Genomic DNA, 26461 nt, shown 5'->3' on the forward strand with positions numbered 1-26461 from the left:
AGTTCTATGGACTGTAGAGTAATGGCTGACTGTAGCTCATTTTAGAAATCTATGGGTAATGTCAACTGTAGGGTGGTTTTGGTGTGTTATTACTCTTAATTAATTTAATTTACTACTAATAATTGGAATAGTGATATTTATAATTAAGTTCAGTTTGGTTTAATTTGTTTTGATCTAAAATTTCGTACGAAAATGGCAGCTCATACTGTTTTATTAGATTTTACTGTTGATTCTAACCAAACAAAAAATGAATCTCAAAAATCATCTATTTCAACTACAATTGAAAATATTTTGCGTGATTATTTAAGTGAATTAAAGCAAGTTTCGACTGTTCCTTTCGATGATAGTATTTGTAAGTTGTATACAAGTGAATCTAATGTTTTGATCACAATCAGAATTTTCAAAAATGGACTGGTTACCCTCAATATTGAGTACTACAAACCTGATAATAAAGAGCCTCTGTTCTCCTTCGAGGTATGTACACCATGTTTATTAAATTATGCAACATAAGTAAGTCCTAGAGAAAAGGTTCTTTTTAGATTTTAAGACAGATCGAACAGAGTATTTCTATACTACTTAATTGTAACAGATCAAAACATCTACCTCCAATTAAGAGGGGTTCCCCATTAGATGTCTATTTAACTAGTTCAGGTTTGAATTAACGAAAATTGATTCACACTTTTTTACTTCTTTATTGTTGTACTTAGTTCGTAGTTACTGACATCTAAAACTGTTGTACTTATCCTATTGAATTTTGAAAAATCAAAAATTGAATCCCAGTTTTGTTTGCCTTCTTTGGGTGTTCTGTTTTCTGAAAAACAAAACCACAAAAGACTTATTTTGAAATGTTTTAATTGCTACATGTAACGTAATGAGTCAGTTCGTTCACGTTACTCTGTATGTTATCAGTTTTTTAAAATATGTACAAATAGTACCTAATAAAGTTTATAAAGGCATTTTAACTATATCTCATCTCTTAAAAGTACATCAACCATTATTTGTACAAATTTTGAAACTCTTCAGAAAACTGTGCTAAAAATAAAACAGCAATATTTTATCAGACTTGTGTTAAAAACTGATTGGAATCAGAACGATTTTTACTAACATTGGCCAAATTATATTGTTCACAGTAACTTTGAAAGCATTGTGGGTGGTTCCCCCAAAAAACTTCTGAAAACTTTGCCATTGTTTTAGTTTACTGAAACTTTTAGCTAACATTTTTAATAGTCGTAATAGTTTCCTGAACATTGTTTTTTCATTCAGATTTTTTGCACAATTTTCATTTAAAAAAGTCGCTTTAGTAGTGCTATGCGTTGGCTAGGCATGCCTATTTTTATAGAGAACCAATCAGCTGAAGAAAGATTTAAGTGAATCATTGCTAGGCCTGTTGCGCTTTCAAACTATACCACCTATAAAGAGGGGCTCTTTTGATAGATATTATCCAACCTCAGGTAAAGTGTTTTAATTTGTTCCCTGCATGTTGCGAAACAATTTTAAAAAGAAACACTCATAAACTATCTTTAAAATATATGATATTGTAGTAAGGTCCACATTATTCCTCTACCAATTTCATTTTCACTGTTTTATTTTAATTAGCTTTTTACTTCCTTTATAATATACTCTTATTATTTTGATCAAAACTTTACTTTGGATCTTAAACTTAAAATTGTTGTATAAAAGTGAACTGCTTTTTTGTGTAGTTTTCGGGCTGTTTTTGCTTCTGTGTGTGTAGGTATTTTATAAAATGGTTTTCACTTAATATTTTTTATTAACAAAAGTACACGTACTATTCTAGACGAACGTATTTTGGAGTATGATATCGATGAGGTGGTTTTTAATGAAAAATCCCCCTATCAGAAAGTTCAAATTGCACATTCCAAAAGCCTTGGGAACATGCTAGTCCTTGACGACTTGCAAAGTAAGTTTTGTACTTCACGTTATAGTTTAAGTTAACTAACAACTATACTAGTAAATACCATTGCTTTTTTTGAGTCACACTGTACTTATTGCACTTTTAATTAATAAATACAGGGTGTTTGCGTATATACATGTTCTAATATGGCTCTGTAAATTTTGACGAAAATTTTCCAGATATTTCAGAGGCAGATGCAATTTATACTGATACTATAATGGCAAAGGGCATTGAAAAATACAAAGACAAAGAAATTGTTATTTTAGGTAACATATTAATAACCATTAGGGTTCTGGTTATGTGTGCTTTTTTCTAATTTAAAAATGTTTGAGGTGGTGGGGATGGAGCCTTATTATACGAACTGCTTAAAGAAAAACCAAAAAATGTAATAGTGCTTGAAATAGATGAGGTCGTGATAAGGGCTTGTGCTAAGCATTTAAGATCTATTTGTGGTGACGTTTTAGATAAGTTGGAGGGCCCAAATTATCAAGTAAAATATTTAATGCGACTTTGGTTCTTATTTGGTACTAATATAAATTTTACTTAAGATAATCATTGGGGATTGCATGAAGTCTTTGGAACAATTTGCTGCAGAGGGTCGCAAATTCGATTATGTTTTCGGGGATTTAACCGACGTCCCTATAAGGGATGATGAGATTGGGGAACACTGGAATTTTATTCTGAAAGTTTTGGATTATACTGTTAAGGTCCTAAAGCCCAGTGGAAAATTTATGACTCATGTAACTGTGTTACTATTCTGGGTTTGGCTTTTTTGTTACCATTTTTGTTGTTGTAGGGTAATGGGGCCTGTTGTGAAGAATCTTTAAAAAAATACGAAAGTCTTATCACCGAACTAAATCCAACGGTGAAAATTAATAAGACAAAAGCGTTCGTACCATCGTTTTTGGAAGATTGGGTCTTCTATCAAATGACTTTTGGGCCAAAGGAATAGCGTTGTGTACCAGTGGTAAAAATTAATAATCCCACTTTCGAAAAGACTAAAAAAAAAATGTTTTTTTTTATGTAGGTAAATAAAACCAATTACATAGATGGTGTTACTGGTATATTTCCTGTTCATTCGACATATTTTAGTGGTCTTTCAATATTTAATGTACAAAAACCTAATCTTTCACATATTTCGTAAACCGCGTAAATATTATTCAACGTAAAAAGATGGACGTCAATGATTGGGTCCTTTTTGGCCGTTAAAAGGTTCTTTATTAATTCCGTTGTGAAATGAATTCCGAAATTGTACACGGACATGGCGTTGTGCTTGTTTTGTTCCACAATGGCGCTTACTTCTTGAGGTACCATTATATCACAAAACTGGGACATTTTTAGTAACGATTTTTGTGACGTAAACGCGAAAATTCCTGGTACAATAGGCACCTCTATTCCAAAAGATCTACATCTGTTTTGGAACGTTTGAAACGTTTTATTGTCAAAAATAGCCTGGGTTATGATGAAGTCTGCTTTGGCGTCTATCTTAAATTTAAGAGAAACTTTTTTAAATAACTTATTGTGTTTATTCTTTTTGACTTACCTTATCTTTGAGGTGGATCATGTCTTCTTGTATCGTTTTTGATTTGGGATGTCCCAAAGGGTACCCAGCTACGCCAATAGAAAAATGGTCACCATAATTTTGCCTAATAAATCTTATTAGGTCGACAGCATATTTGAAATCGCAATCTTTGTGAAGTTCTTGACGAATATCTAAAGGATTTATAACATGTTTAATCAGTTTTATAGATTTACTTCAAATTTAGAGATAATAGTAACGTTTGGGTATTCTATATACACTACTCTAAGTTGGTGGTAGTTTAGACATTATCTTGTTGTCATTGTCAAATAGATGTCAACTTACCTCCTTGCAACACAAGTAGATTTCTGATACCAATTTGTTTAATTTCATTTAAAACTGTTATTGCCTGGTTCTTGTGTAAACTTCGACTTGTAATATGCAAAAGGATAATATTTCCTTCATTTACAAGTAATTTGGACAATTTTAGTGCAGGTAATTGCTGTATATTTTGTAAACAACTTTCTATTTGTATATGCCATGATACTGAACAAAAATTTTTGTTTATTGCATTTAATTTACCTAAAATGCAGCTGCTGTTTGTTGGAGACAATTCAATAGATATTGTTTTATCTCCTGAAGACTTTTGCTTTGCGAAAATGTTTGCCAATTTTTCATTAAAAGTATTTTTAAAATACTCATCTTTATACAAACTTTCAGTCAGAAGAAAACTACGTTCAACAAGTAATTCTCTCATTTTTGATTAGTAAATGTATAAAACATCTTTTGCAATCGTTTATTATGTAATCGTGATATCTGATGAACTTTTATTAGCTGAAATGTAGCAAATATTTACAGGAGGTTTATACATAACCTAAAAAACTTTGAAAATTGTAAAATTCTATGAAAAACTGCATTTTTTTAGATATTTTTGTTATCAGACTATAACAATAAACAATATGAGTATCCCAGGTGGTGAGTAATTCCTTGAAATTACTATTTAACGTTTAGTTGATAATTTTAATAGTTGAAGGGGGTAATGATAATAACAAATCGTTCCAAGAAGTAATGCAACGAAGTTTTCGTGTATCAGACAATTCTTCTGTTCTGAATAAAGATTTAGATTATCGCCCTGCACCTGTAATGAGCGATTATGATGATAGTACTAGGTTTACACAAGGTAATGTGTACGATAGAACAAGGGGTAGCAGGAGTAGTTTTAATAAAAATGATATTCGACCTCCTGGAACAGAAGAGTACATTCAGGAAGACAATGTATTCCCAGAACAAACATATAGGAAACGTACTTTTCCTACTCCTGAAACAAAGACTGATTTAAACGAATCTGAATTGGGTTCTAAGGAGTCTCAGATAGATACATCTTTGACTACCTCACCTAATGATCTTAATGTTCCCCCTATTCCTCCTAAAAGGTCAAAAGAGGACTCCTGTCTCAAAATTGACTATAGTCCCAAATGTGAGTAAGATTGTATGGGTTTTTACATTTATTTATTTATTTCTTAATTGTGTACTTTTTAATAAAGTTTATTAGATTATTTCCTTTTAATGTCTAGTTTAAATCAGACCGTATTTTATTGTAAAGCAATTAAGGGAGCCTTCTTGAAGGATTACTGTTAATAAACCGTCCTTTTAGTTAAATTCTCTTGTCCCGATATTACGGACCATTCGTTACCAAACGAATTAAAGTTGCAATTTCAACCCCTATTCTGTAAACTATGTTCAATGACTCTGTCAAGTAACACAATGGCTCGGCTGCACTACGTATCGAAAAACCATAATAAAAAAATTAAAAACTGGCTCATACAGTACTCCGAACGAACCGGTGAACCCTTGCACCCCCGAGTCACTAGCGAATCTAAGACTAATAAAAAGGACCAGGTATTTTCTCATCATTAATTGATGATATGAGTGGATGAAGGTGTTATGTAACGAAGTTGAAGTTGTGGAAAATAGGCAATTAAAGTATTTTTACTTGCTCAAACTGCAATGCAACATATCACCCTTGTCCAGTCTATATCTTTTATTTAATGATTCGAAATTAAATCTACTTTCCAGTCGAAACATTCGCAAAAATTTATACTTATTTATGCAAAAAGCCGCAACTCAAATGGGACATAATACGTTCATCCATTCAAGTCTTCAATTATTCGACTGGTACCAAAAATGGTCCCGTTTTAGATAGAGAATCCGAGTTATTACTTCTGCAGCGCATGCAACCTACCCTTAACTGGGAAGTTACACTCTGAGTCTCATTACATGGGGAGACAACATCAAAAGTATTGTCCAAGCATTTTAATATAATTCGAATATGTTTTATTCGATTATCGAATTTCAGAATCGTAAGCGAAAGTAGACATGCAAGTGGCGCTGTGGTGGTGGCTAATTATCCGGAAATTTTCGACAATAAGAGCACGTAATTATATGTTTTAGGATTGGTAGCTGCGACGGTGGTTTTTGTATTTGTACTTTTTTTTTAACATTAGGTTGCCCTTTTTGAAGGAAGGTTGTGCAGATCCCGCGTTCCCCAATGCTGACGGTAATGTCCCCGGGGACTCTAAACGGACTAATTTAGCTTGCGAGCTATGCTCTGTCAGGGTGACTTGCAGGGAACAACTGGAACAACACCTGCAAGGGGCCAAACATAAAAAAAAGTTAAAGCTAATCGAAAACATGGGCTCGGAAAAAGGTTAGTAATCGAGCAGCCTTTTTTTGCTTGCCTGAAACCTTCGCTGCTTTTCCTTTTTTTTTGGTATGAATTCAATTCGTTTAAGGGTTCAATCCCCTAGAGAACCTTAACCCAATAAAATTTAAGTCGATTATTAAGGAGTACATGCACTTGTCTTTATTTTATTTAATGGCGCACCTGATCCATTCGCCCCCCCCCCTCAATCTATTCTAGTCTCATGTGTACCTCTTATAGAAAAAAAAGCATTGGTACCTTTTTGGGTTCGAACGGTAGAACGTAAACGCTTGATGAGTAGAGTTGTATGTCGTCTTGTAATGTCGATTGAAGTAACTTAAGTTATTTGACAGGAAGTCCAGATTTTGCGGAGTGTCGCACCCCTTCCGGGTCATTCTACTGTAGCGTTTGCAAAGTTACGGTTAACTCAGCGGCACAGTTCCGATCTCATCAGGAAAGCAAAAAACATCGAAATAAAGCGAGCGCTTCAAATAATGATGTTTAATCATTTCGTATATGTATAATAATACGTATTGATTGATGATTATGTATAAAACTGAAGTTTTATTAATTTAGATCGACAATTAAGTATTAGTTAAATTGATCTAAATTAGTTGGTTAAACTTGATATTGATATTAATTTTATTGTGTCAATAAATTGTGTAAATTTTCGTATTGTTTTGTTGCCGTATCGTCCTTTTCGGTAAAAGTTACTCGATTTATATATAAAAGAATCAATTCATAATTGTTCTTATTAAAATTAACTAATTAATTCATAATAAAATAATGAAGTATTGAAAGATCTCGCGTTCAAACTTACGTAGTAATTAAGAGGAAGAAGATAGCGCCATGTTGCTCGGTACTGATCCTTAACGTAGTTAATTATTTGGTTCTTAATTAAGCATTTCGTCTAATTAATATTCCTATGGAATTTTATTGGTATTTGAACTTCTGCACAGATAATAATTTGCTAATTCTTTCGTAATGTTGCTTGATAATGTGCAACATTAATTGAAATAATTAATTTATTAATCTAGGTAATATGTGAAACAAAGTATTAATTTTTATTTTTAAATATCTATTTATGGATAGGTACATTTAANAGGGATTTTTTGAACAATATTTAGAAATATTGCTGTTTAATATACTAGACAGATTAAGTTTTTAGTTTGGTTAGTCTTATTAAATAGTATATATTTCAAGAGAAATAGTTGATCATTAATATTTGCGATTTTACATAATAATATGTAAAATATAAGTAAATAAAATGATTCGCTTCAACCTTTGGTTCCTAATTGCCATACACATTAATTATACAACTGGTTAATTACCTTCTACAGGTTGATTATTTATTGTTGTACTATTTGTTTAATAAATACCGTTTTTGTTGTTTATATGTCGTCGATGTTTATTATTGCATATTTCTCTCTCCTATGATTTTATTGATAATTACCTATGCATTTCTTGGTAATATTATCTATAAAAGCAATTAAATATTCTTTCCGAATATGAGATAAGTTGTTAATTGTTTAATCATTTTAACAGTAAAAAATGTATTAAAACAAAAAAGGGTTTTTAAAAAACTCTTTCGATTTAATTATATAATTAATGAGGAAGAAATTGAAACCTTTATTCAATTTCAAAACAGGACAACTTGTCATCGTTCTCTATAATCGTAAAATTAAATCGAAAAAAAGTTTTGCGCTTCGATATTTTGATTTGATTAAAAAACTGTTGTTTTGTTTTAATACTACTAAACTGCTTAAACGATAAATTACCTAATGACATTACACCTTAATTAAAATGTCGATTAAAAAAGAACTAACTATAAAATTTCGCGGCGCTACCTTCTTCTTTCTTAAATAAGCAAAGGAATGCGTAAATTACGTAACCCATAAAGATAAGTCAGATATGAATATTCTGCAGTGTTATTTATAACTTTAAAACAAAAAAAAAAGGCACGTCGCCTTGCTGACTCATACAAAAGATTGATAAAGTTCAAGCGCGACATTCCATTAATGCTTAATAAAAAATTGAGCAGATGGCCGTACAAGTATTATACGGCTATGAAAATTGTGAATTTAATTCTATTCGAGATGACTAAACTTCTAGGAACCTATAAATATATCAAGAAGTATTCTTGCGCTAATTATTTCCAATTATATTTTAATTACAAATTGTTAGTATTAGATGGCGCTAACGGAATCCTTTGTAAACTGTTTACCAAAGTATAATCGTAAGGTGGCGCTCAGGAGTCTATTTCATATAAAAATACGAAATTGAATTCAAACTTTTCTTAAAGCGTTTTTATGTTACTGGGCTAAAAGCAATTTAAATTTAAATTGTTTTTTAAGAGTATTAGCTGTAGTATATTAATTATTCGTTGGTAATTAAGACAGTACGTATAGAAGAGTCCTTTAAGGAGTTTTGAAAGTTACAATTAGAAAAATATTAGTTTTGCGTAAAAATAGTAAATAACTAATTAGACGAGACATACCTATCTGCAAAATTTAAATTGGGGAAGATGTTAATATTAATTATTAACAAAATTGATACTAGATATTAAAAATCTGATAAAAAATTGTTATTTTTGGCATTGCTGGGGATGCCTGGTTTTTGACTATTTTATTAATGGTTAAACTTTGTCGTTTTTGATTAAATTTTTAATATTTACTGTCTTTTGTTCATTGCTATTATTTAACAGTTCAAACAAATCAGATTTTTTATGGATGTGTCTTGCACAATTAGTTATTCCTCTTTTTTGTGCAAAACTAACTTTTTTTACATTAAATCCCATCACCGCCTCATATTTGCTGACGTTTTCGGCATAACGGTTGCCAAATTAGCAAAATCTCATTTTAAACGTTATCACTACTTTTATCGTACGTCGTCATCGTCATTTTCGTCCCCCTTATTTTATCATCGCTCTCCCTCGTTCCCTTCCGCCTTTGTCTCACATAGAACGATTGCGTTGATTAGAAGAGATTAAAACAAGATTAGGGGGTGCATATAAATTGCTAGTAGTACATATTAAATCGCTAAAGTGTATATAGAAATACTTCGCGTAGACGTATGTGTTGTTGATGCGCCCTTTTTTCTCTATGAACATGTCGTTAAGGCCGTTAGTCTTTTCTCGGGATTTAATAAAATGAATCATAGCCAGGGAATGACAGACAGGGGGGTGCGTGTCTAAGGGGTCCCCGGGCTTTATGAAAATTCTGGACAACATAACATATTGCGAGTCAGAATAATTAAGTACGATTGACGGAGAACGGATTTTCTAAACATTTTTTTTTTGGGGAGTCGTCAATTCCTACCAATTATTGGTTCTTCTTTGTTTTTAAAACAGTTTTATTGCAAATTAAATTCAAATTGAATCGCTTATTGTACCATTTAGTAGTGACGTACTAAACATACGACAATCAGAAAACAAAAATTTCGTATAATGAATGAAATTCGATATTCATTTGTTGATTATTATAGAACTTCTCGTGTTTCAAGTGTTTCAGTATCATTTGTTTAAGTTAATTATGAATTATAAGAAAACTTTGCGTTGTTTTTTGTTTGGGGGACGATTTGGCGAGTTATCGTCAATCGACTATGTATATAATTTAGTATAAAGAAAACAGCTGAGGGTGGTGTTAATAAAAGGTTTGTTTTTGACTCCCAAGTTTTTTACGTTAGGTGTTAAAAAGACATTGTATTCGTGTAATATGCTAGTTGGAGAAATTCCAGTTGCCGCTGGTCGCTTTTCCCATTATTTAAACGTCTATTAAAGGGTTTTTATTGTTTTCTATGAACGTTAGAGAGTCTGTTATTTCCATAATAATCGTCTCGATAATTACCAGGCAGTTGTAAATAGGTGTATAGAGAAATAGAAGTCCTCTCCTTAAAACATATAACAAGACCATAAACTGATGATGTCTAAGAGTGTAATAATTAAGCACTTATGGTAAACGGCGTTTTTTTATGTCGCACAAAGCATAAATCTTGTTTTTTATAGGACTCTTTTTTTAATTTACGACCGGTATTATCGGTTATTTTTGAAATTAAAGTTACATATTTAGTGTATCATTTCTTGAATTTTACTTGTTTTGATTATGAAAGGCCGCACGTATTTACATACATACAAGAATACTTATTAAATTTCTAATTTATTCAACATTAAAACGTACGTTTTGTTCATTATCTAACTAACTAACTAACTAACTCTCTAAGGAAATTATTACTTTTAAACGTATCTAATTGAAAAATCTATCGAGAATGCATCGCTTCGTGGATGCCAGTTTTCCACTGGTATAACGTAAGATTGAGGACAAATAGTTAATTTCTAATTGAAAAACGTCTAATAACACAGTAGATGTAGTTGCCAAATTGTAAACGGATTAATAATTTCTCAATAAAGTCGTGATTTCCTATAATACATCGAAAGTTACGGTTCGCAGAATTTTTAACCAAACACTTTCACACCAATTATTAATTACCCATTTCGTGAGCTTGATCGCTACATTAGCAATATTTACTTTGAAACACGGCTTAATGGTGCCTACAAGATTCCTAATAATTTTTATCAAACTTAATACATCGCGTACCAAACTTCAAAACAATGGCAGTCAAATATTAGAATAGCGTTTTCAATTGTTACATCATTTCTTACAACAATGCGTACAAAACAACACAATGGCGATCAAACACTAGGATAACGTATTCGATTCTTATGTAATTTACTTCAAGAATGCGTACGAAACACAATAATAGCGACTAAACAGTAGTATAATGTGTTCAACCGCAGGATAGCTAATTGAATTGTTACATAATAGTGGCGATCAAACACTAAGATTTCAAGAACGGGTACAAAACAATACCATAGTGATCAAACCCTACGATAGCGTATTCAATTTTTGCGTAGTCTACTTCAACAATGCGTACAAAACAAAACCATAGCGTATTCAATAGTTACGTAGTCTACATTAATAATGTTTGCTAAACAAGACCATAGCGATCAAACCCTAGGATAGCGTATTCAATTGTTACGTACTGGCGATCAAACACCACGATAACGTATTCAATTGTTAGGTAGTCTACTTCAGCTATGTTTACAAAACAAACAGCGATGAAACACTAACATAACGTATTCAATTGTTACATAGTATACTTCAATAATGCGTACAAAACAAAACAATAGCGATGAAACACTAATATAACGTATTCAATTGTTACGTAGTCTACTTCAATAATGCGTACAAAAAAGTGCAATAGCGATCAAACACTAAACTAACGTATTCAATTGTTAGGTAGTTTCCTTTAACAATTCGTACAAAACAAAACCAAGGCGATCAAGCTCTAGGCTAGCGTATTCAACAGTTACGTAGTCTACTTTAACAATGCATGCAAAACAACTATGACGATCAAACTCTATAGAATATCGTATTCAATTGTTACTTCAACAATGTGTACAAAACAAAACAATGGCGATGAAACACTAATATAGCGTATTCACTTGTTACGTAGTTTACTTCAACAATGCGTACAAAGCAAACCAATAGCGATCAAACACTAAGCTAACGTATTCAACTGTTAGGTAGTCTACATTAACAATTCGTACAAAACAAAATCATGGCGATCAAATGCCAGGGTAACGTATTCAGTATTTTACGTTGTCTACTTCAATAATGCGTACGAAACATCCCAATGGCGCACTAAACAAAACAATTGGCGATTAAACATTAGCATAACATATTCAATTGCTACTTGGTCTACTTCAACAGGGCATACGAATGCGTACAAAACTCATAACAAGGGCGGTCAAATGAACGATATTATCAATAACAATTGTTACAACGGTGGCTACTAAACTCATAAACGTAGGAATTGAAACTAAAAATGGCGTTTAAACAAAATCAATGTATGGTCAATTCTCGATTAAGTTCTATTAACCTTGCAAGGATTTTTATTTCTGCGTTTCCGCGTTATTTAAAATGTCTCATGTCGGCATTATCAATCGGTTTGGTAGATACCGAGTTAATAGAAAACCTTTTACGGTATTTTCCGTTGCAGTAGCATTGAAACGATACAAACGTACATTAGCCGGTTGCATATGAGGTCAAATATTTGTTCATAGTTGTAGTTATAACAGGCCAACTTTATGATACGACAGAATGTGCAAGGATTTGTAAATGGACAGGCATACGCAGAGTAAAGTTATTCAGGTGACGCAGTCTTTTTAAGGCATTATAGTCGGAATATTTTCATGTGAAAAACGGAACGAGCAAGTTCATTCATCCGACCATATATTTCATTAGATTTACGCGTGAAAAATACAAAATGTATGCGCCTGTACCGCAAAGAAAAATTTACATTTTAATGGGGCTGTTGTCTGTCGTGTCGTATAATAGAAAATAGAAAAATTCTAATCCCATACCGAGGGTTTCGTACCTCGATGAATTCATAACTATTAAAGGGAGCGACTTTTCTTGTTGTTGGAGGCAACCGGGATAAGTATTGCTTCTGAAGGGGTGCAATTTTATGATTTTATCTTATTCTGGGGATGACAACGAATTCTCTCTGTAAGAGTTCCATTTTTGCCATTTTTCGGTACAGACGCTTCAAATGTTTTTTTTTTTTTTGGAAGTGAACAAAGTGAAGGAAAGCGGATTTTGTCGGTAATGATAAAATAAAATAATCGTATCGTGTTGCGAATATTGACTTAACATGGGCAGGTACCTACAGTTCTTATGGTAACACAGATTTGATAAGACAAAAATCAATAAGTGAGTCAAAGAAAACGGTCGTTACAATATATATTATTATTATGTGAGGCAAGTGAATAACAAAAGGGTTCAAAAACCCACTCAACAACACGTCGGACGATCTCGTGTGTCCTGGCATCAAACAACTTTTTGTGAGAGGAGCCGGAGCAAGCTTTCGAGCCGACGTAAAAGCTGGCAGCGCCTGCTGGTGTATAGTGGATTTCGGCAGCGAAACCTAGTGACTAGTGACATTCGTCGTTCGTGTTGGTAGTCCCGAACATACCATCGGCTTTCTCGGCAACGGCAACCTAATGGAAAGTCAGAGCCACACTCGGCAAGGAACGCGCTTTAAGCTTTTACTCGGCCAGCTTTAGGTGCAACGCGCGGCCTGCCATTTGAGTTTCCTCATCGATCGGTGCAACAAAACGAAGGATTTCGTTAGTGCGGAAGCTTCCAGGTGGAAAACCGAACTGCGAAGCGTATCGGAAAAGCGATAATTCCTACTGTGAAAATTCAACTTGGTATCGTTACATTTCCCCAGTGTGAAACCGGTTTCGTAAAGATTATTGCCAAGTTCACCGTACTAAAGATGCTGTAGCAGAACACGGCGGTCTGCAGGTCGGTCTGTGCGTACTGGGAAACGCGTCCACGAAAATTTGTCTAAAAGTTCGGTTTTCTGTATGAAATTGTGTAAAATAATGCAACTTTAGCGTACCCGGACATCCGAAATTCGATCGTACGCGTTTTAAAGACCGTTTTCGTCCCGTCCGAGCAAAGAGTGAGAGTGTTTTCAGTGGAAAATCTCGGGAAAATCGGGTTTAACATCGGAAAATATTGTTCTGTTTGTGGATAGAGTGTTCTGGATATATTTATTCGGCCTTTTTTAACTCAACTTTGTACTCAATGTGGAAATAATGTAAACATTTCTTCAGATAACAGGCAAGTGTTTTATCTTTTTGTAATAACTGACGATGCGCTTATCAGTTATCCTTTTTTGAAATTGCCGTCTTGCTTTTGAAGCTCCGAAGCTACGGCTTTTTGCTTCCTTTGCACCGGTGTGTATTTTTTATCGCATTATTAGGTACCTGTTTCAGACAAAATGGCCGCCTCTCTCCTATATTTTACACTTTTATAAAAATATAAAGCGATTTTACGCAAACAAAACTACACCTGGAATAAACAAATGTATGTTTTGAATTTACGACCAGACAGATCTTAATTTTGTTTGGCTTTTTTTCGGCATTCGACGCTATGAATTTTAATTAAGTAGTCAGTCTTTTCCTCAGGAATTTTAATTGTTTCACGAACAACGAAAGGTAAAAGATCAAAACAAAAATGAATAGACAGAGTCGTTTGTTTTATTCTATTGTACGTATTATCTTCAATCATTTTATTTTGGTACATTTAGGTAAACGAAAAGCTTCTGTTTAACAAAAGACCTAAAAGACTGCCTAATTAGTTATTACAAGTTTATATTGTTAATCGTTTTAAAATTTCAGCAATAGTTGTTAAATTGACATTATATTTGTATTAGCCTCTTTAGATTAAAATTCATGCTCATGAAAGAGAATTCCTGCAAGGGTACCTACCTAGGTAAAAATGTCTTTATGTTCCTTTCTCGAAAATTAGGTAGCCCCTTGGGTCACATGCGAGCTTACAGTCCCTTGTAATAAAAAGGAAGCAGATGCATTGTTGAAAGTTCCACAAAAAGTTTTTTTAATACATAACAATTTACGTATGGGATTTTTTTTAGTAGGTACCTATATGCTTATTATAATACACACGCATAGGTAGACGGCTCAGATCCACTTTGTTTAATCCGACGTTTTGTGAGTTACTTTGGCTTCAAGGGCGGTGACAGTTGGTAGGGTATAAATGGGTAATTAAAAGCGATAGGGACCGCGGGAGGAAAGGCTTTTTTGTATAAGTACATTCCTGCTAATTACTCTCTAAACTCAATGGATAAAAAAAGGGGTTCTTTATTTTTTTACTTTTCGGTCCTTAAACATATGAACAACAACATTCTTTTTTTTATTTGTTGTTTATATTATAATATTTTCATGTGAAAAACGGAACGAGCAAGTTCATTCATCCGACCATATATTTCATTAGATTTACGCGTGAAAAATACAAAATGTATGCGCCTGTACCGCAAAGAAAAATTTACATTTTAATGGGGCTGTTGTCTGTCGTGTCGTATAATAGAAAATAGAAAAATTCTAATCCCATACCGAGGGTTTCGTACCTCGATGAATTCATAACTATTAAAGGGAGCGACTTTTCTTGTTGTTGGAGGCAACCGGGATAAGTATTGCTTCTGAAGGGGTGCAATTTTATGATTTTATCTTATTCTGGGGATGACAACGAATTCTCTCTGTAAGAGTTCCATTTTTGCCATTTTTCGGTACAGACGCTTCAAATGTTTTTTTTTTTTTTGGAAGTGAACAAAGTGAAGGAAAGCGGATTTTGTCGGTAATGATAAAATAAAATAATCGTATCGTGTTGCGAATATTGACTTAACATGGGCAGGTACCTACAGTTCTTATGGTAACACAGATTTGATAAGACAAAAATCAATAAGTGAGTCAAAGAAAACGGTCGTTACAATATATATTATTATTATGTGAGGCAAGTGAATAACAAAAGGGTTCAAAAACCCACTCAACAACACGTCGGACGATCTCGTGTGTCCTGGCATCAAACAACTTTTTGTGAGAGGAGCCGGAGCAAGCTTTCGAGCCGACGTAAAAGCTGGCAGCGCCTGCTGGTGTATAGTGGATTTCGGCAGCGAAACCTAGTGACTAGTGACATTCGTCGTTCGTGTTGGTAGTCCCGAACATACCATCGGCTTTCTCGGCAACGGCAACCTAATGGAAAGTCAGAGCCACACTCGGCAAGGAACGCGCTTTAAGCTTTTACTCGGCCAGCTTTAGGTGCAACGCGCGGCCTGCCATTTGAGTTTCCTCATCGATCGGTGCAACAAAACGAAGGATTTCGTTAGTGCGGAAGCTTCCAGGTGGAAAACCGAACTGCGAAGCGTATCGGAAAAGCGATAATTCCTACTGTGAAAATTCAACTTGGTATCGTTACATTTCCCCAGTGTGAAACCGGTTTCGTAAAGATTATTGCCAAGTTCACCGTACTAAAGATGCTGTAGCAGAACACGGCGGTCTGCAGGTCGGTCTGTGCGTACTGGGAAACGCGTCCACGAAAATTTGTCTAAAAGTTCGGTTTTCTGTATGAAATTGTGTAAAATAATGCAACTTTAGCGTACCCGGACATCCGAAATTCGATCGTACGCGTTTTAAAGACCGTTTTCGTCCCGTCCGAGCAAAGAGTGAGAGTGTTTTCAGTGGAAAATCTCGGGAAAATCGGGTTTAACATCGGAAAATATTGTTCTGTTTGTGGATAGAGTGTTCTGGATATATTTATTCGGCCTTTTTTAACTCAACTTTGTACTCAATGTGGAAATAATGTAAACATTTCTTCAGATAACAGGCAAGTGTTTTATCTTTTTGTAATAACTGACGATGCGCTTATCAGTTATCCTTTTTTGAAATTGCCGTCTTGCTTTTGAAGCTCCGAAGCTACGGCTTTTTGCTTCCTTTGCACCGGTGTGTATTTTTTATCGCATTATTAGGTACCTGTTTCAGACAAAATGGCCGCCTCTCTCCTATATTTTACACTTTTATAAAAATATAAAGCGATTTTACGCAAACAAAACTACACCTGGAATAAACAAATGTATGTTTTGAATTTACGACCAGACAGATCTTAATTTTGTTTGGCTTTTTTTCGGCATTCGACGCTATGAATTTTAATTAAGTAGTCAGTCTTTTCCTCAGGAATTTTAATTGTTTCACGAACAACGAAAGGTAAAAGATCAAAACAAAAATGAATAGACAGAGTCGTTTGTTTTATTCTATTGTACGTATTATCTTCAATCATTTTATTTTGGTACATTTAGGTAAACGAAAAGCTTCTGTTTAACAAAAGACCTAAAAGACTGCCTAATTAGTTATTACAAGTTTATATTGTTAATCGTTTTAAAATTTCAGCAATAGTTGTTAAATTGACATTATATTTGTATTAGCCTCTTTAGATTAAAATTCATGCTCATGAAAGAGAATTCCTGCAAGGGTACCTACCTAGGTAAAAATGTCTTTATGTTCCTTTCTCGAAAATTAGGTAGCCCCTTGGGTCACATGCGAGCTTACAGTCCCTTGTAATAAAAAGGAAGCAGATGCATTGTTGAAAGTTCCACAAAAAGTTTTTTTAATACATAACAATTTACGTATGGGATTTTTTTTAGTAGGTACCTATATGCTTATTATAATACACACGCATAGGTAGACGGCTCAGATCCACTTTGTTTAATCCGACGTTTTGTGAGTTACTTTGGCTTCAAGGGCGGTGACAGTTGGTAGGGTATAAATGGGTAATTAAAAGCGATAGGGACCGCGGGAGGAAAGGCTTTTTTGTATAAGTACATTCCTGCTAATTACTCTCTAAACTCAATGGATAAAAAAAGGGGTTCTTTATTTTTTTACTTTTCGGTCCTTAAACATATGAACAACAACATTCTTTTTTTTATTTGTTGTTTATATTATCTTGTTTTCTGATTTCTTTGTTTCGTAAAATGTTTTTTAAGTATCTAGGTACCGCTGTTCCGTTAGTATTTGCTATTACATATCTTGACAGCACAATTTTTATTCTTTTTACTTTTTCAAAGATTACTAGACATAATTCTGTAGAACCAGTAGGATTAGAAAGTTATTAATTAATAGCAGGTACTAACTAACTGTAGATGCCAAATACAGCTTTTGCATGTGATTTTAATTCGAACGAACATTTCGAATTGTAGTTCAACATTCTACGAACAAATATTTATTGCGGTTGAGCGATTCTACAACACAAGTTTAAAACAAACTGATATGACGAATATCGTAGGAAAGAGAATGGGATCATTAAAAAAATGTTTACTTTAGATTAAGCGGAATGCGTTTAGACGGAAAGGTGTTTATTTCTTTCTATCTTTCTTAAAGCTTTGGTATCTACGAGATTTAAAGGAAAAAATTTACAGTGCGTTTGGTACCTACCTACCTGTTTGTATTTATATATTTACAACGAAAGATAACGTTTTACTACAGGTAGGTACGAATTGAACAGGTAAATCTGTAAATCTTGTATAATACAGGGGGTGAATTGTTTGAAGTTTAAGTCAAGCGAAAGATAAAGGTTTCGGAGAACTCCGTAGGAAAAATTTCCGTTGAAGTTCAATGGGAATCAATGCAAAATTTGTAAATTCCATTCAAAACCATTAGGCATAAATGGAAAAATAATTGTTTCCATTTGCAATAATTCGACATTATCACGATATCATTAACTTCGTTCGTATTGCCTGTTCCTACACTTGGGATCATAAGATGAAGAAAAGAGGACACGAGTGTTGTGATTACGTTCTTGAAGACCTTTATCTGTAGTACATAAAATATATCATATTAAGTGACATGTTTCATTGTTCTTGTCCATTAAAATTTTCGATATTTTTTTTTAAAACAAACCAAAATTCTCCTCCAAAATGATGTAAGTTTTTTTACGATTTAGTCACGCTTTTTTTGCCTGCACGGAATTCTTGAATCTGCTCGCTGTTGCAGCGAGAAATAATTTCAGGATATTTTCTCCAAATTTTTTGCTAAAGCGGCTCAATTCACCACAAATGGATCTGTCTCTTTTTAGTTCTTTTTAACTAGATTTTGTATGTCTATATCACAGATATATTGGCGTTATTAAAATTGGTTACACATGAAGTTGGACAAAGCCCTCAACAAAAGAACTCAGCCAAAAGTCCTTAAGAAAAATTGTTTTAGCCCTTGATGTTCCAATAGATCCGTTTAAAATCCAAACACTTGGAATTGTCAATTACTTCGTAAACAGTGTGTGCTTCAAGGACTTTGGAAAAGCTTTTATAAAGCACTCCCCAACTAGAGGTGTGATTGTGCTTTATAATTTGTAATCCTGTAGGACTACAAGAACTTTAAAGTAGTTGGCTTGTCCATTATATAGAAATATGTAATTGGTAATTCCAAGTCCTTGGATTTTAAAATGCAATTGGAGCTTCAAATGCTAATTACTAAAGCACGTCAAGTGTGAGCTCTGGGCTTAGAGCTTTTAGTGAGAGTTTTGCCCAGTTCTGACCCTAACAAATGCTTGAATTCTATTATTTCTAATGGAAGCATATTTTCAAGCACAGAACAGTAAGGTTTTTCCCAGGTCTTTGCACACCAATTAGACCCTGCGGTTTAAAATTACAATCTGACGCATGACATAAATAGGTACTTTAGATTCGATGATAAAAATCGATTAGTGTGGGTATTTTTGGGTGACAGTGTAAATGTATCGCTTTGTTTGCTGACCTGGCAGCCCTGTTTCGATTTTCATTGCTGCATTCCTTTCGGAAATTTTCCGGCTACCCCCATTCGGATTAACACTAACTAATAACCAAAATAAAATGCATGACGTGAAATATAGAGAGCAATTGTCTTATTTATGTAATACCTACTAAAAATTTTCCCCATCAAATCCATTGACACCTCAAAGTGAGCGCAAAGACGTAGGTTTGGTTTTTGCCTTGTACTGTACTTCTGCCGCTATTTTTTCTGTAGTAACATCTTATTTATTACACAAACATCGTTGGATGTTTCGTCGTCGGTACACAATTTTCTCCTTTTTTACGAGCCCATATAGGCGATTCGAAAATAAACGGATTTTAATAACTAACGAAAGCGGATGGTGTTACTGCGTAAACAGCGTAGCGCTTTTACAAACGCGCGCGTTTGTGTACGAATGTGATGTTCTACAGCGCCCCCATTTCCGGCAATACATTACCATCCGAAGACAGGTCCTTTTTGCCATCATCCGGCATTTATTGACTCCCTACGAAAAGGAAACGCAATCCTTGTAGGAGAGCCAGCCGTGTCGAACACCCTGTGGATTAGTCATTTGTTCGAAAGATAAAATTCGCGCTACAACATCAGAAATGACGAATTATGCAAATGTCTCTAATCCTGAACAATGACGTTGACCATTAGTGTTTGTATTACTGTAGATAAGCGATCTCGTGATTCAAAGTAAAGACGAATCGCTGAAAAAATTTAGAATATCATTCAGGACCGGACCGTTTGATTTGACAGCTCTTACAAAGGATGTTTGACGTAAGAATTCCGCGATGAGTATCTCCGTCCAGGTACTTTAGAGTTTGTTTTTAATGCCACACGAGAGAGGAGGATATTGATTAATTGATTGTATGTAACATATTACTTTCTTGGTTTTTTTACCAGATTTATTTCTAGTAGGTACTACTGTAGATAATATAAGTAACTGTTTCAATCGTCTTAACTGGATCTAAAGGAGCCGTTGAATTTATACGATGCCGAGTTACAAGCATAATCCGTTACATTTAAGGCGATAAACAAATTTATGGTGATTTATTGTCACTATTATATTATTGTGTGCTAGCGATCATGAATAGTCGCGCTCAAGTCCTTTATTTAATACCGTCATTTGTCACTTTAATAATTCGACTAATCGGTATGAACCGCTTCTGTTGTTATTATTATTGTTTGTTCATTGGTCGTGTTCACAATCGGTTGAACGTTTATTAACCTAATTTCGAATTGACTCTCGAATTGTTAAGAAATAACTGAGATTTTACGACGCGACGGGTTAAAATCCATAGTAAAATTGTGTTACTTGGTGCTTTGATTGAATTAGCGTCTCGCTTGTCCTCTGTACGTAGCATCTAAACAACTGACATACTGCATATACGAGGGTGGATTGATAAGTTTCCGGCCTAACCAAGAGATGACGCCACTAGGCCTACCTTGAGGTGACATTCTATAGTACCATCCTTGGATAGCTTGTAGCTATAGTTTCAGCCCGATCTCCTTGCTAGTGTAGGTTTGACAGCACGCTGAACAAGACGCCTCTGTGGTTTTCGTAAAAATGGAAAAGCAGGAAAATCGTGCTGTCATCAAATACTTTTATTTGAAGGGGTTAACGCCAAGGAAATTAAAAAAGAGATGGACTCAACACTGGGGACATCCTCCCCGTCATATTCAACCGTTAAGCAGTGGGTTTCCGAGTTTAAAAAGGGTCGTGTGAGCACCTCTGATGGGCCTCGCTCAGGACGCCCCGTTGAGGTCACAACTCCAGATATGATCGAAAAAATTCATCAAATAGTGCTGGGAGACCGCAGATTGAAAGTGCGTGAGATAGCTGAGACCTGTAAGATGTCATATGAACGTGTGCAACATATTTTGCACCAACATTTGCATATGGAAAAGCTCTGTGCAAGATGGGTGCCGCGTTTGCTAACAGTCGACCAAAAATTGATTCGAAAAAACATTTCTACCGCAAATTTGTCATTGTATAAGCGTAATCCAAGCGAATTTTTGCGTCGATTCGTAACCGTTGACGAAACGTGGGTCCACCACTACACTCCTGAAACCAAAGAACAGTCTAAACAGTGGATTGGACCAGGGGAACCAACTCCAAAGAAGGCAAAAACAATTTTTTCGGCGAACAAGGTTATGGCTACTGTTTTTTGGGATGCAAGAGGTATTATATACATTGATTACCTTGCAAAGGGTAATACTATCACTGGTCAATACTACGCAGACTTATTGCAACGTTTGAGCCACGAGGTGAAAATTAAACGACCTCATCTGGCGAAGAAAAAAATCTTGTTTCATCACGATAACGCACCAGCGCACACGTCAATCGTTGCGACGGCTAAAATCAACGATCTAAAGTTTGAATTGATGCCGCACCCTCCTTACTCTCCAGACCTAGCCCCGAGTGACTATTTTCTGTTCCCTAATCTCAAAAAATGGCTTGGCGGTAAGAGATTTGCGGACAATGAAGAAGTAATCGAAGCTGTAAATGGTTATTTTGAGGAGCTTGACGAATCAGTCTATAGAGATGGCATTAATAGACTGGAACACCGCTATGAGAAATGTATCAGCCTTGGAGGAGATTATGTTGAGAAATAAAAAAAAAAAATTTTTAAAAACCTTGTTTTTCTTGGTCAGGCCGGAAACTTATCAATCCACCCTCGTATGTAGAAGACGTACTTTTGTTTGCATTTTCGAGCCGTTACAGCCTTGCTTTGGCTTATTGTTACAGTTTTTTTTTTTCGGCCGTTCGAAATATGGAACGCCACAAGACTGGCATTTGAACGAAACGATGCGATTGGCATGATTGACATTATAAATCCGTCTATGCCAATCTTTCTCGACGAAGTACCTACACAAAGTGAAAGTCCGATTTTTGATGCTGCTTAGCACAAGTAAACTAGTTTCATTTTATACAAACCGATTTGTGTTTGTTTCTGTGTGGTAAATATTGGATGTTTATTAGATTTAGATAGAAAGTACCGAGGACCATTGTCTAACGATCTAGATTTGTTCTGCTGTTGTTTTTCGGATAATAATAGTCAAATGTTGAGGCACTGATATTCCACGAATAAATAATCTTTCATTTGTCTTCCATTTTCATTTCATTTTCCTGAAAGTATCCTGGGGTTCTTCCACCATCCCCGTCGGCTTTGCATTGAGGTATAAGTCACCAGTAGTAAATGGCTAATAAGAACGAAACTGCAAAAGTTTCTTTTAAAAGAAAACTAAAATTGCTTCGGCTTTTCCTACGGGCGATTTCCACACTGTGTGGCAAAAATTATCATATATATATATATTCGTGTGGTAAATGTGTGTCCGTGTGTGTGTGTCCCTTTTTCAGAGAACGAGTTTCACATGGCATCGACATGTAGTTAGCTGCAGGTATTCAAAGACTTTTTCGAACTGAGTATATCTGATGTTTAATCGCCAAATCAAATTTCATGCTCGGACGTATTTCGAAACCCAATCGCAGCCACGATTAATTAATTTATTAACAATGACAGCCGAAGGTAGAACGACTACGAAGAAATCCATAATAAGAGAAGTGATACACATTACCCGCCTCTGTCCGTGCGTATAAAATGCACGGCCAGTAATGGATTAGACATTTTGTTTCTGCAAGAAAGAAGAAAAAAACATTCGCGTACAGAACTAGCTACTTTCTCCCACAGCTAAGGCAAATAATGGCATTCGTTATGAAATTAGCCATTTATTAACGTCCCTGACAGCGGAATAATGGATTGATTCTCTCTCTCTCTCTAGTAAAATTTGATTTGAAATTTGAAATTAAGTCTGTTCGAAATCGAATCAAAAGAAAACGTTTTTCCCTCGCGCCAGTTTTTAATTAAAAAGGAAATAAATTTAGTTCATCGACAGCAATGAACTGAACGTCGCGGTGGGCGACGGAATGGGGAGAATCGCGGAGGGAACGGGGGGGGGGGGGGGGAGTCAAGAACATTCGGAATGGAACGGCATAAATTACTGACTAATGAATTACTTAATTTAAAATTGAAATTAATCACCAAGTTTAGACGGGTCCCGCCATTAGTATTATTATTATTATTATTGTTCGAACATTAAGCCAGTTGTATCATCAGAAACAATTCGTGGGTGCGTGAGTGTTTTCGAATTAAGATGTTCGAAACAATAACAAAAGAAAGTAGCGCTAAATATTCTGATTTGATTATTTAATTATCCTTATATAGGTACTTAGAGACATCTTCCAGTTGAATCCTTTAAAATTATACGTACTAAATCTGTAACAGTCAGATTTTTTGTGCGTTCGATTGTTTACTGTAGTAATACGACAATAACGGTGTCATTATACGTCCGTGTGCAGTCAATTGTTTATTCGTTTGTTAAGCGTAAATAACTTTATAAAATTTTAAAGGATTGAAAGGAAATGCTTGCTTACTTGCAAAGTTTACGAGGGCATTAAGAAGTTGGTCAAATTAAAGTTGTATCGAACCAAGTCCAATTTCTAAGAAAATCGCGAGCGCAATTTGACCTTTTCACCTTTGAAAGCTGTTATAAGACTTTTAGTGAAATGGTTTCTACTTTTATTGCACTTCTCCGGGGCGTTCGATCGCGATAGAGAGGGTTCTGTTGTAACGCGCCGTCGACGAGGGGTCTTTATAAACAATAATTGACACTTTTAAGGCGTCTTAAAAAGGGTTGAGGGTAATTTCGCCCGTCGATAGAGCAGCGAAAAAAGTGAAGGAGAAAAAAACAACTATAACTCTCGTCCATCGAACGGTGGCTGGCTTGAGTGCGATAAAATACGCGACAAAATCGTAAATAACGGAAAGAGGCCATGAAACCATTACCGATTCACGATAGCGAACAATTATGTTCGGTTCAAGTGGCGTAATAAAGTCTTAAAAGTAGCCTTTAGAACCCGCAATCTAAGCAGGCGACGGAATCGAATCACGCGAAATGTTTTAACGAAAAACAAAAGAAAACATTACAAGTGCGGATTTAGAACAAATGACGCAAAAACAATTGTCTGTGTGGCGTACGGATTCGATTTTTGATTTTGTTGTACAACATTTGTCGCCGATTTGTCGCAAATTTCTTACTAAATCCAAACATTTGTCGCTCCAGCCAGTTACTGGTAAATACACGAAATGCTAGCCTGATATCTAGTTGACACTACCCGTAGCGTACCTGGAAATACCCTAAGGTCTGTAATTTGTCGCAAATTTGTTACCAAATCCAAAAAATTGTCGCTCCAGCCAGTTACTGGTAAATACATGAAATGCTGACCTGATATCTAGTTGACACTACCCATAGCGTACCTGGAAATACCCTAAGGCCTGTAATTTGTCGCAAATTTGTTGCCAAATCCAAAAATTTGTCGCTCCAGCCAGTTACTGGTAAATATACTAAATGCTAGTCTGATATCTAGTTGACAATACCCATAGCGTACCTGGAAATACCCTAAGGCCTATAATTTGTCGCAAATTTGTTACCAAATCCAAACATTTGTCGCTTCAACCAGTTACTAAAAAACGGACGAAATGTTAGGATTACATCTAGCCGACACTACCCGTAGCATACCTCGAAATACTGTGAGATGTATAATTTGTCGTTAATTTGTAGCTAAAAGATTGTACTTTTACCTAATTTGTCGCTAATCTATGCTGTAGCCGTCCAGGGGAAAACAACTGGAGAACCTTCAAGGTACCACTACACATAGCGTAATTCGAAACAGAAATTTGTATAAAAATACTGTAAGGGTTGTATTTGTATCTAACTTGTCGCTGAAAGATGGTACTTTTACCTATTTTGTCGTAAGTCCAGTCTCGAACTCATCAGCGAAAAATGATTGAAAAACTGTCAAGTTGACACTATAGATAGCCAATTTCGAAATAGAAGTATTTTAGAAAAATACTATAATTATGTTAATTTGTCGCTGATTTGTCGGTAGATACTGTTTTATGATATTTCTTTTTGTCTCACTGATGAGCTCGAGATTAGACTCGCAACAAAATGGATAAAAGTACCAACTTTCAACGACAAATTGGCGACTAATTCTAACCCTTACAGTATTTTTCCACACCATTCATATTCAGGTATGTTAGGTGCCATCTCGGTGGTTTCCAGTCGTTTTTCTTCTACTGGCGACAAGATGAGTGAAAATATCGTCTTTCGGTGACAAACAAAAAGACAACATTAGAAGTACGGGTTTATGTAAAACAGTGGTCAGAGAGTGGAAAAACAATCTATCGCATCACAGTATTCTAATTATGTATTATCATTTCTATTTTGCTTGGGCAAATCCATCAGCTTTTAGCAGTGTTCGTTTACGTCCGAATAAGTTTTTATCGGCTTAATCCAAAACGAAACAGGTTCTAAATAAGTAGACCAGACAACACGGAAGAACCATTACAAGACAGATAGATTTTGTCAGTTAAGAAAAAGAATAGTACCTATAATACTAAAAATACTCATTAATACCAGACGTCAGCCTGCGATCAAACCGAATTGATTAATAAAATCCTTTTCGGTTATTCGTAAAGGAAAGAAAAAGATAATAGTGACAGTAACAAATTCGAGTAGGCAGAAACACAGCGCACATATATACATACATGCATACATATGACCATTTAAATAAATAAAATAATTTATAATTAGCAGTGAATTGCATGCTTCATTTATACCTGTGCCGTTTACCTTCTCCTACCTGAAGGAAGGATTCAAACGAAGACAAAAGCAAATCGCATGGGGGGTTTCATTGAAATATATGTACGGCACGCATATTATACGCTACGTTCGGGGGCCCGCATCGTTTTCAGCTAATAAATCAATTAAGAACGAAGCAAAAAGCTCGGCGAAACTGGTCCAGGGACAAAAGGGCTACCGGGCACAAACGGAGGGGAAACGGGCCCAGGAAATGCGAGACCATGAAGAAGGCATCTTTAGGTACGAGTTTAGGGAGGTGGTACATAAATAGGGATATAATATCTTTCACTTCCTGTCTTTTATTTTCCACAAATATAAATCTACCTACTCACTGAGATGAAAAAAGAGTGGCTTACTTCTTTCATCCAAATTTTCTACCATGAATTTTTGATGCGCCGACCGTAAAATTTAAAAAAGAAGCTGAAGATAAAAATCCTG

At 34.9% G+C, this 26461-nt stretch overlaps 3 protein-coding genes across 4 annotated transcripts; 2 read left to right on the forward strand and 1 right to left on the reverse strand.

Moving 5' to 3' along the window:
* Nucleotides 1-31: 31 nt before the first annotated feature.
* LOC108734563 (spermine synthase) lies at nt 32-2976 on the forward strand. 2 transcript variants are annotated; one of them, XM_018466178.1, is made up of 7 exons: nt 32-474; nt 540-651; nt 1796-1918; nt 2092-2178; nt 2245-2402; nt 2461-2652; nt 2709-2976. In XM_018466178.1, the coding sequence occupies exons 1-7, from the start codon at nt 193-195 to the stop codon at nt 2862-2864; spliced, it is 1110 nt and encodes a 369-aa protein (XP_018321680.1). In that variant the 5' UTR covers nt 32-192; the 3' UTR covers nt 2865-2976. The 2 variants fall into 2 exon arrangements, with proteins under 2 accessions (XP_018321680.1, XP_018321679.1); XM_018466177.1 differs by lacking the exon at nt 540-651 and adding an exon at nt 1340-1451 and having other exon boundaries at nt 33-474.
* On the reverse strand, nt 2963-24819 carry LOC112906496 (methylenetetrahydrofolate reductase 1-like). The gene is made up of 3 exons (XM_025980719.1): nt 24768-24819; nt 3456-3625; nt 2963-3397 (listed from the first exon to the last, which is right to left on the reverse strand). Exons 2-3 carry the CDS (start codon nt 3474-3476, stop codon nt 2987-2989), a joined length of 432 nt encoding a protein of 143 aa, XP_025836504.1. The 5' UTR covers nt 3477-3625; nt 24768-24819; the 3' UTR covers nt 2963-2986.
* LOC108734562 (zinc finger matrin-type protein 4-like) lies at nt 3840-6803 on the forward strand. Its single transcript, XM_018466176.1, has 8 exons — nt 3840-3926; nt 4357-4406; nt 4459-4908; nt 5086-5330; nt 5631-5728; nt 5788-5865; nt 5936-6138; nt 6486-6803. The coding sequence occupies exons 2-8, from the start codon at nt 4391-4393 to the stop codon at nt 6635-6637; spliced, it is 1242 nt and encodes a 413-aa protein (XP_018321678.1). The 5' UTR covers nt 3840-3926; nt 4357-4390; the 3' UTR covers nt 6638-6803.
* Nucleotides 24820-26461: the final 1642 nt, after the last annotated feature.

The sequence above is a fragment of the Agrilus planipennis genome, unplaced genomic scaffold (assembly GCF_000699045.2).
Source record: "Agrilus planipennis isolate EAB-ADULT unplaced genomic scaffold, Apla_2.0 scaffold62, whole genome shotgun sequence".
In the NCBI taxonomy this organism is placed as follows: Eukaryota; Metazoa; Arthropoda; class Insecta; order Coleoptera; family Buprestidae; genus Agrilus; species Agrilus planipennis.

Excerpts from the sequence above, each read along its gene's own strand:
- LOC108734563 (XM_018466178.1), top strand. The coding sequence starts at position 193 with ATGGCAGCTCATACTGTTTTATTAGATTTTACTGTTGATTCTAACCAA. Across the intron at positions 652-1,795 it reads TGTCTATTTAACTAGTTCAG|ACGAACGTATTTTGGAGTAT; the intron begins GTTTGAATTAAC and ends GTACTATTCTAG. Across the intron at positions 2,653-2,708 it reads GTGGAAAATTTATGACTCAT|GGTAATGGGGCCTGTTGTGA; the intron begins GTAACTGTGTTA and ends TTGTTGTTGTAG.
- LOC112906496 (XM_025980719.1), bottom strand. The coding sequence starts at position 3,476 with ATGATCCACCTCAAAGATAAG. Across the intron at positions 3,398-3,455 it reads TGATCCACCTCAAAGATAAG|ATAGACGCCAAAGCAGACTT; the intron begins GTAAGTCAAAAA and ends CTTAAATTTAAG.
- LOC108734562 (XM_018466176.1), top strand. Across the intron at positions 5,331-5,630 it reads AGACTAATAAAAAGGACCAG|ATAGAGAATCCGAGTTATTA; the intron begins GTATTTTCTCAT and ends GTCCCGTTTTAG. Across the intron at positions 5,866-5,935 it reads ATTTTCGACAATAAGAGCAC|GTTGCCCTTTTTGAAGGAAG; the intron begins GTAATTATATGT and ends TTTTAACATTAG.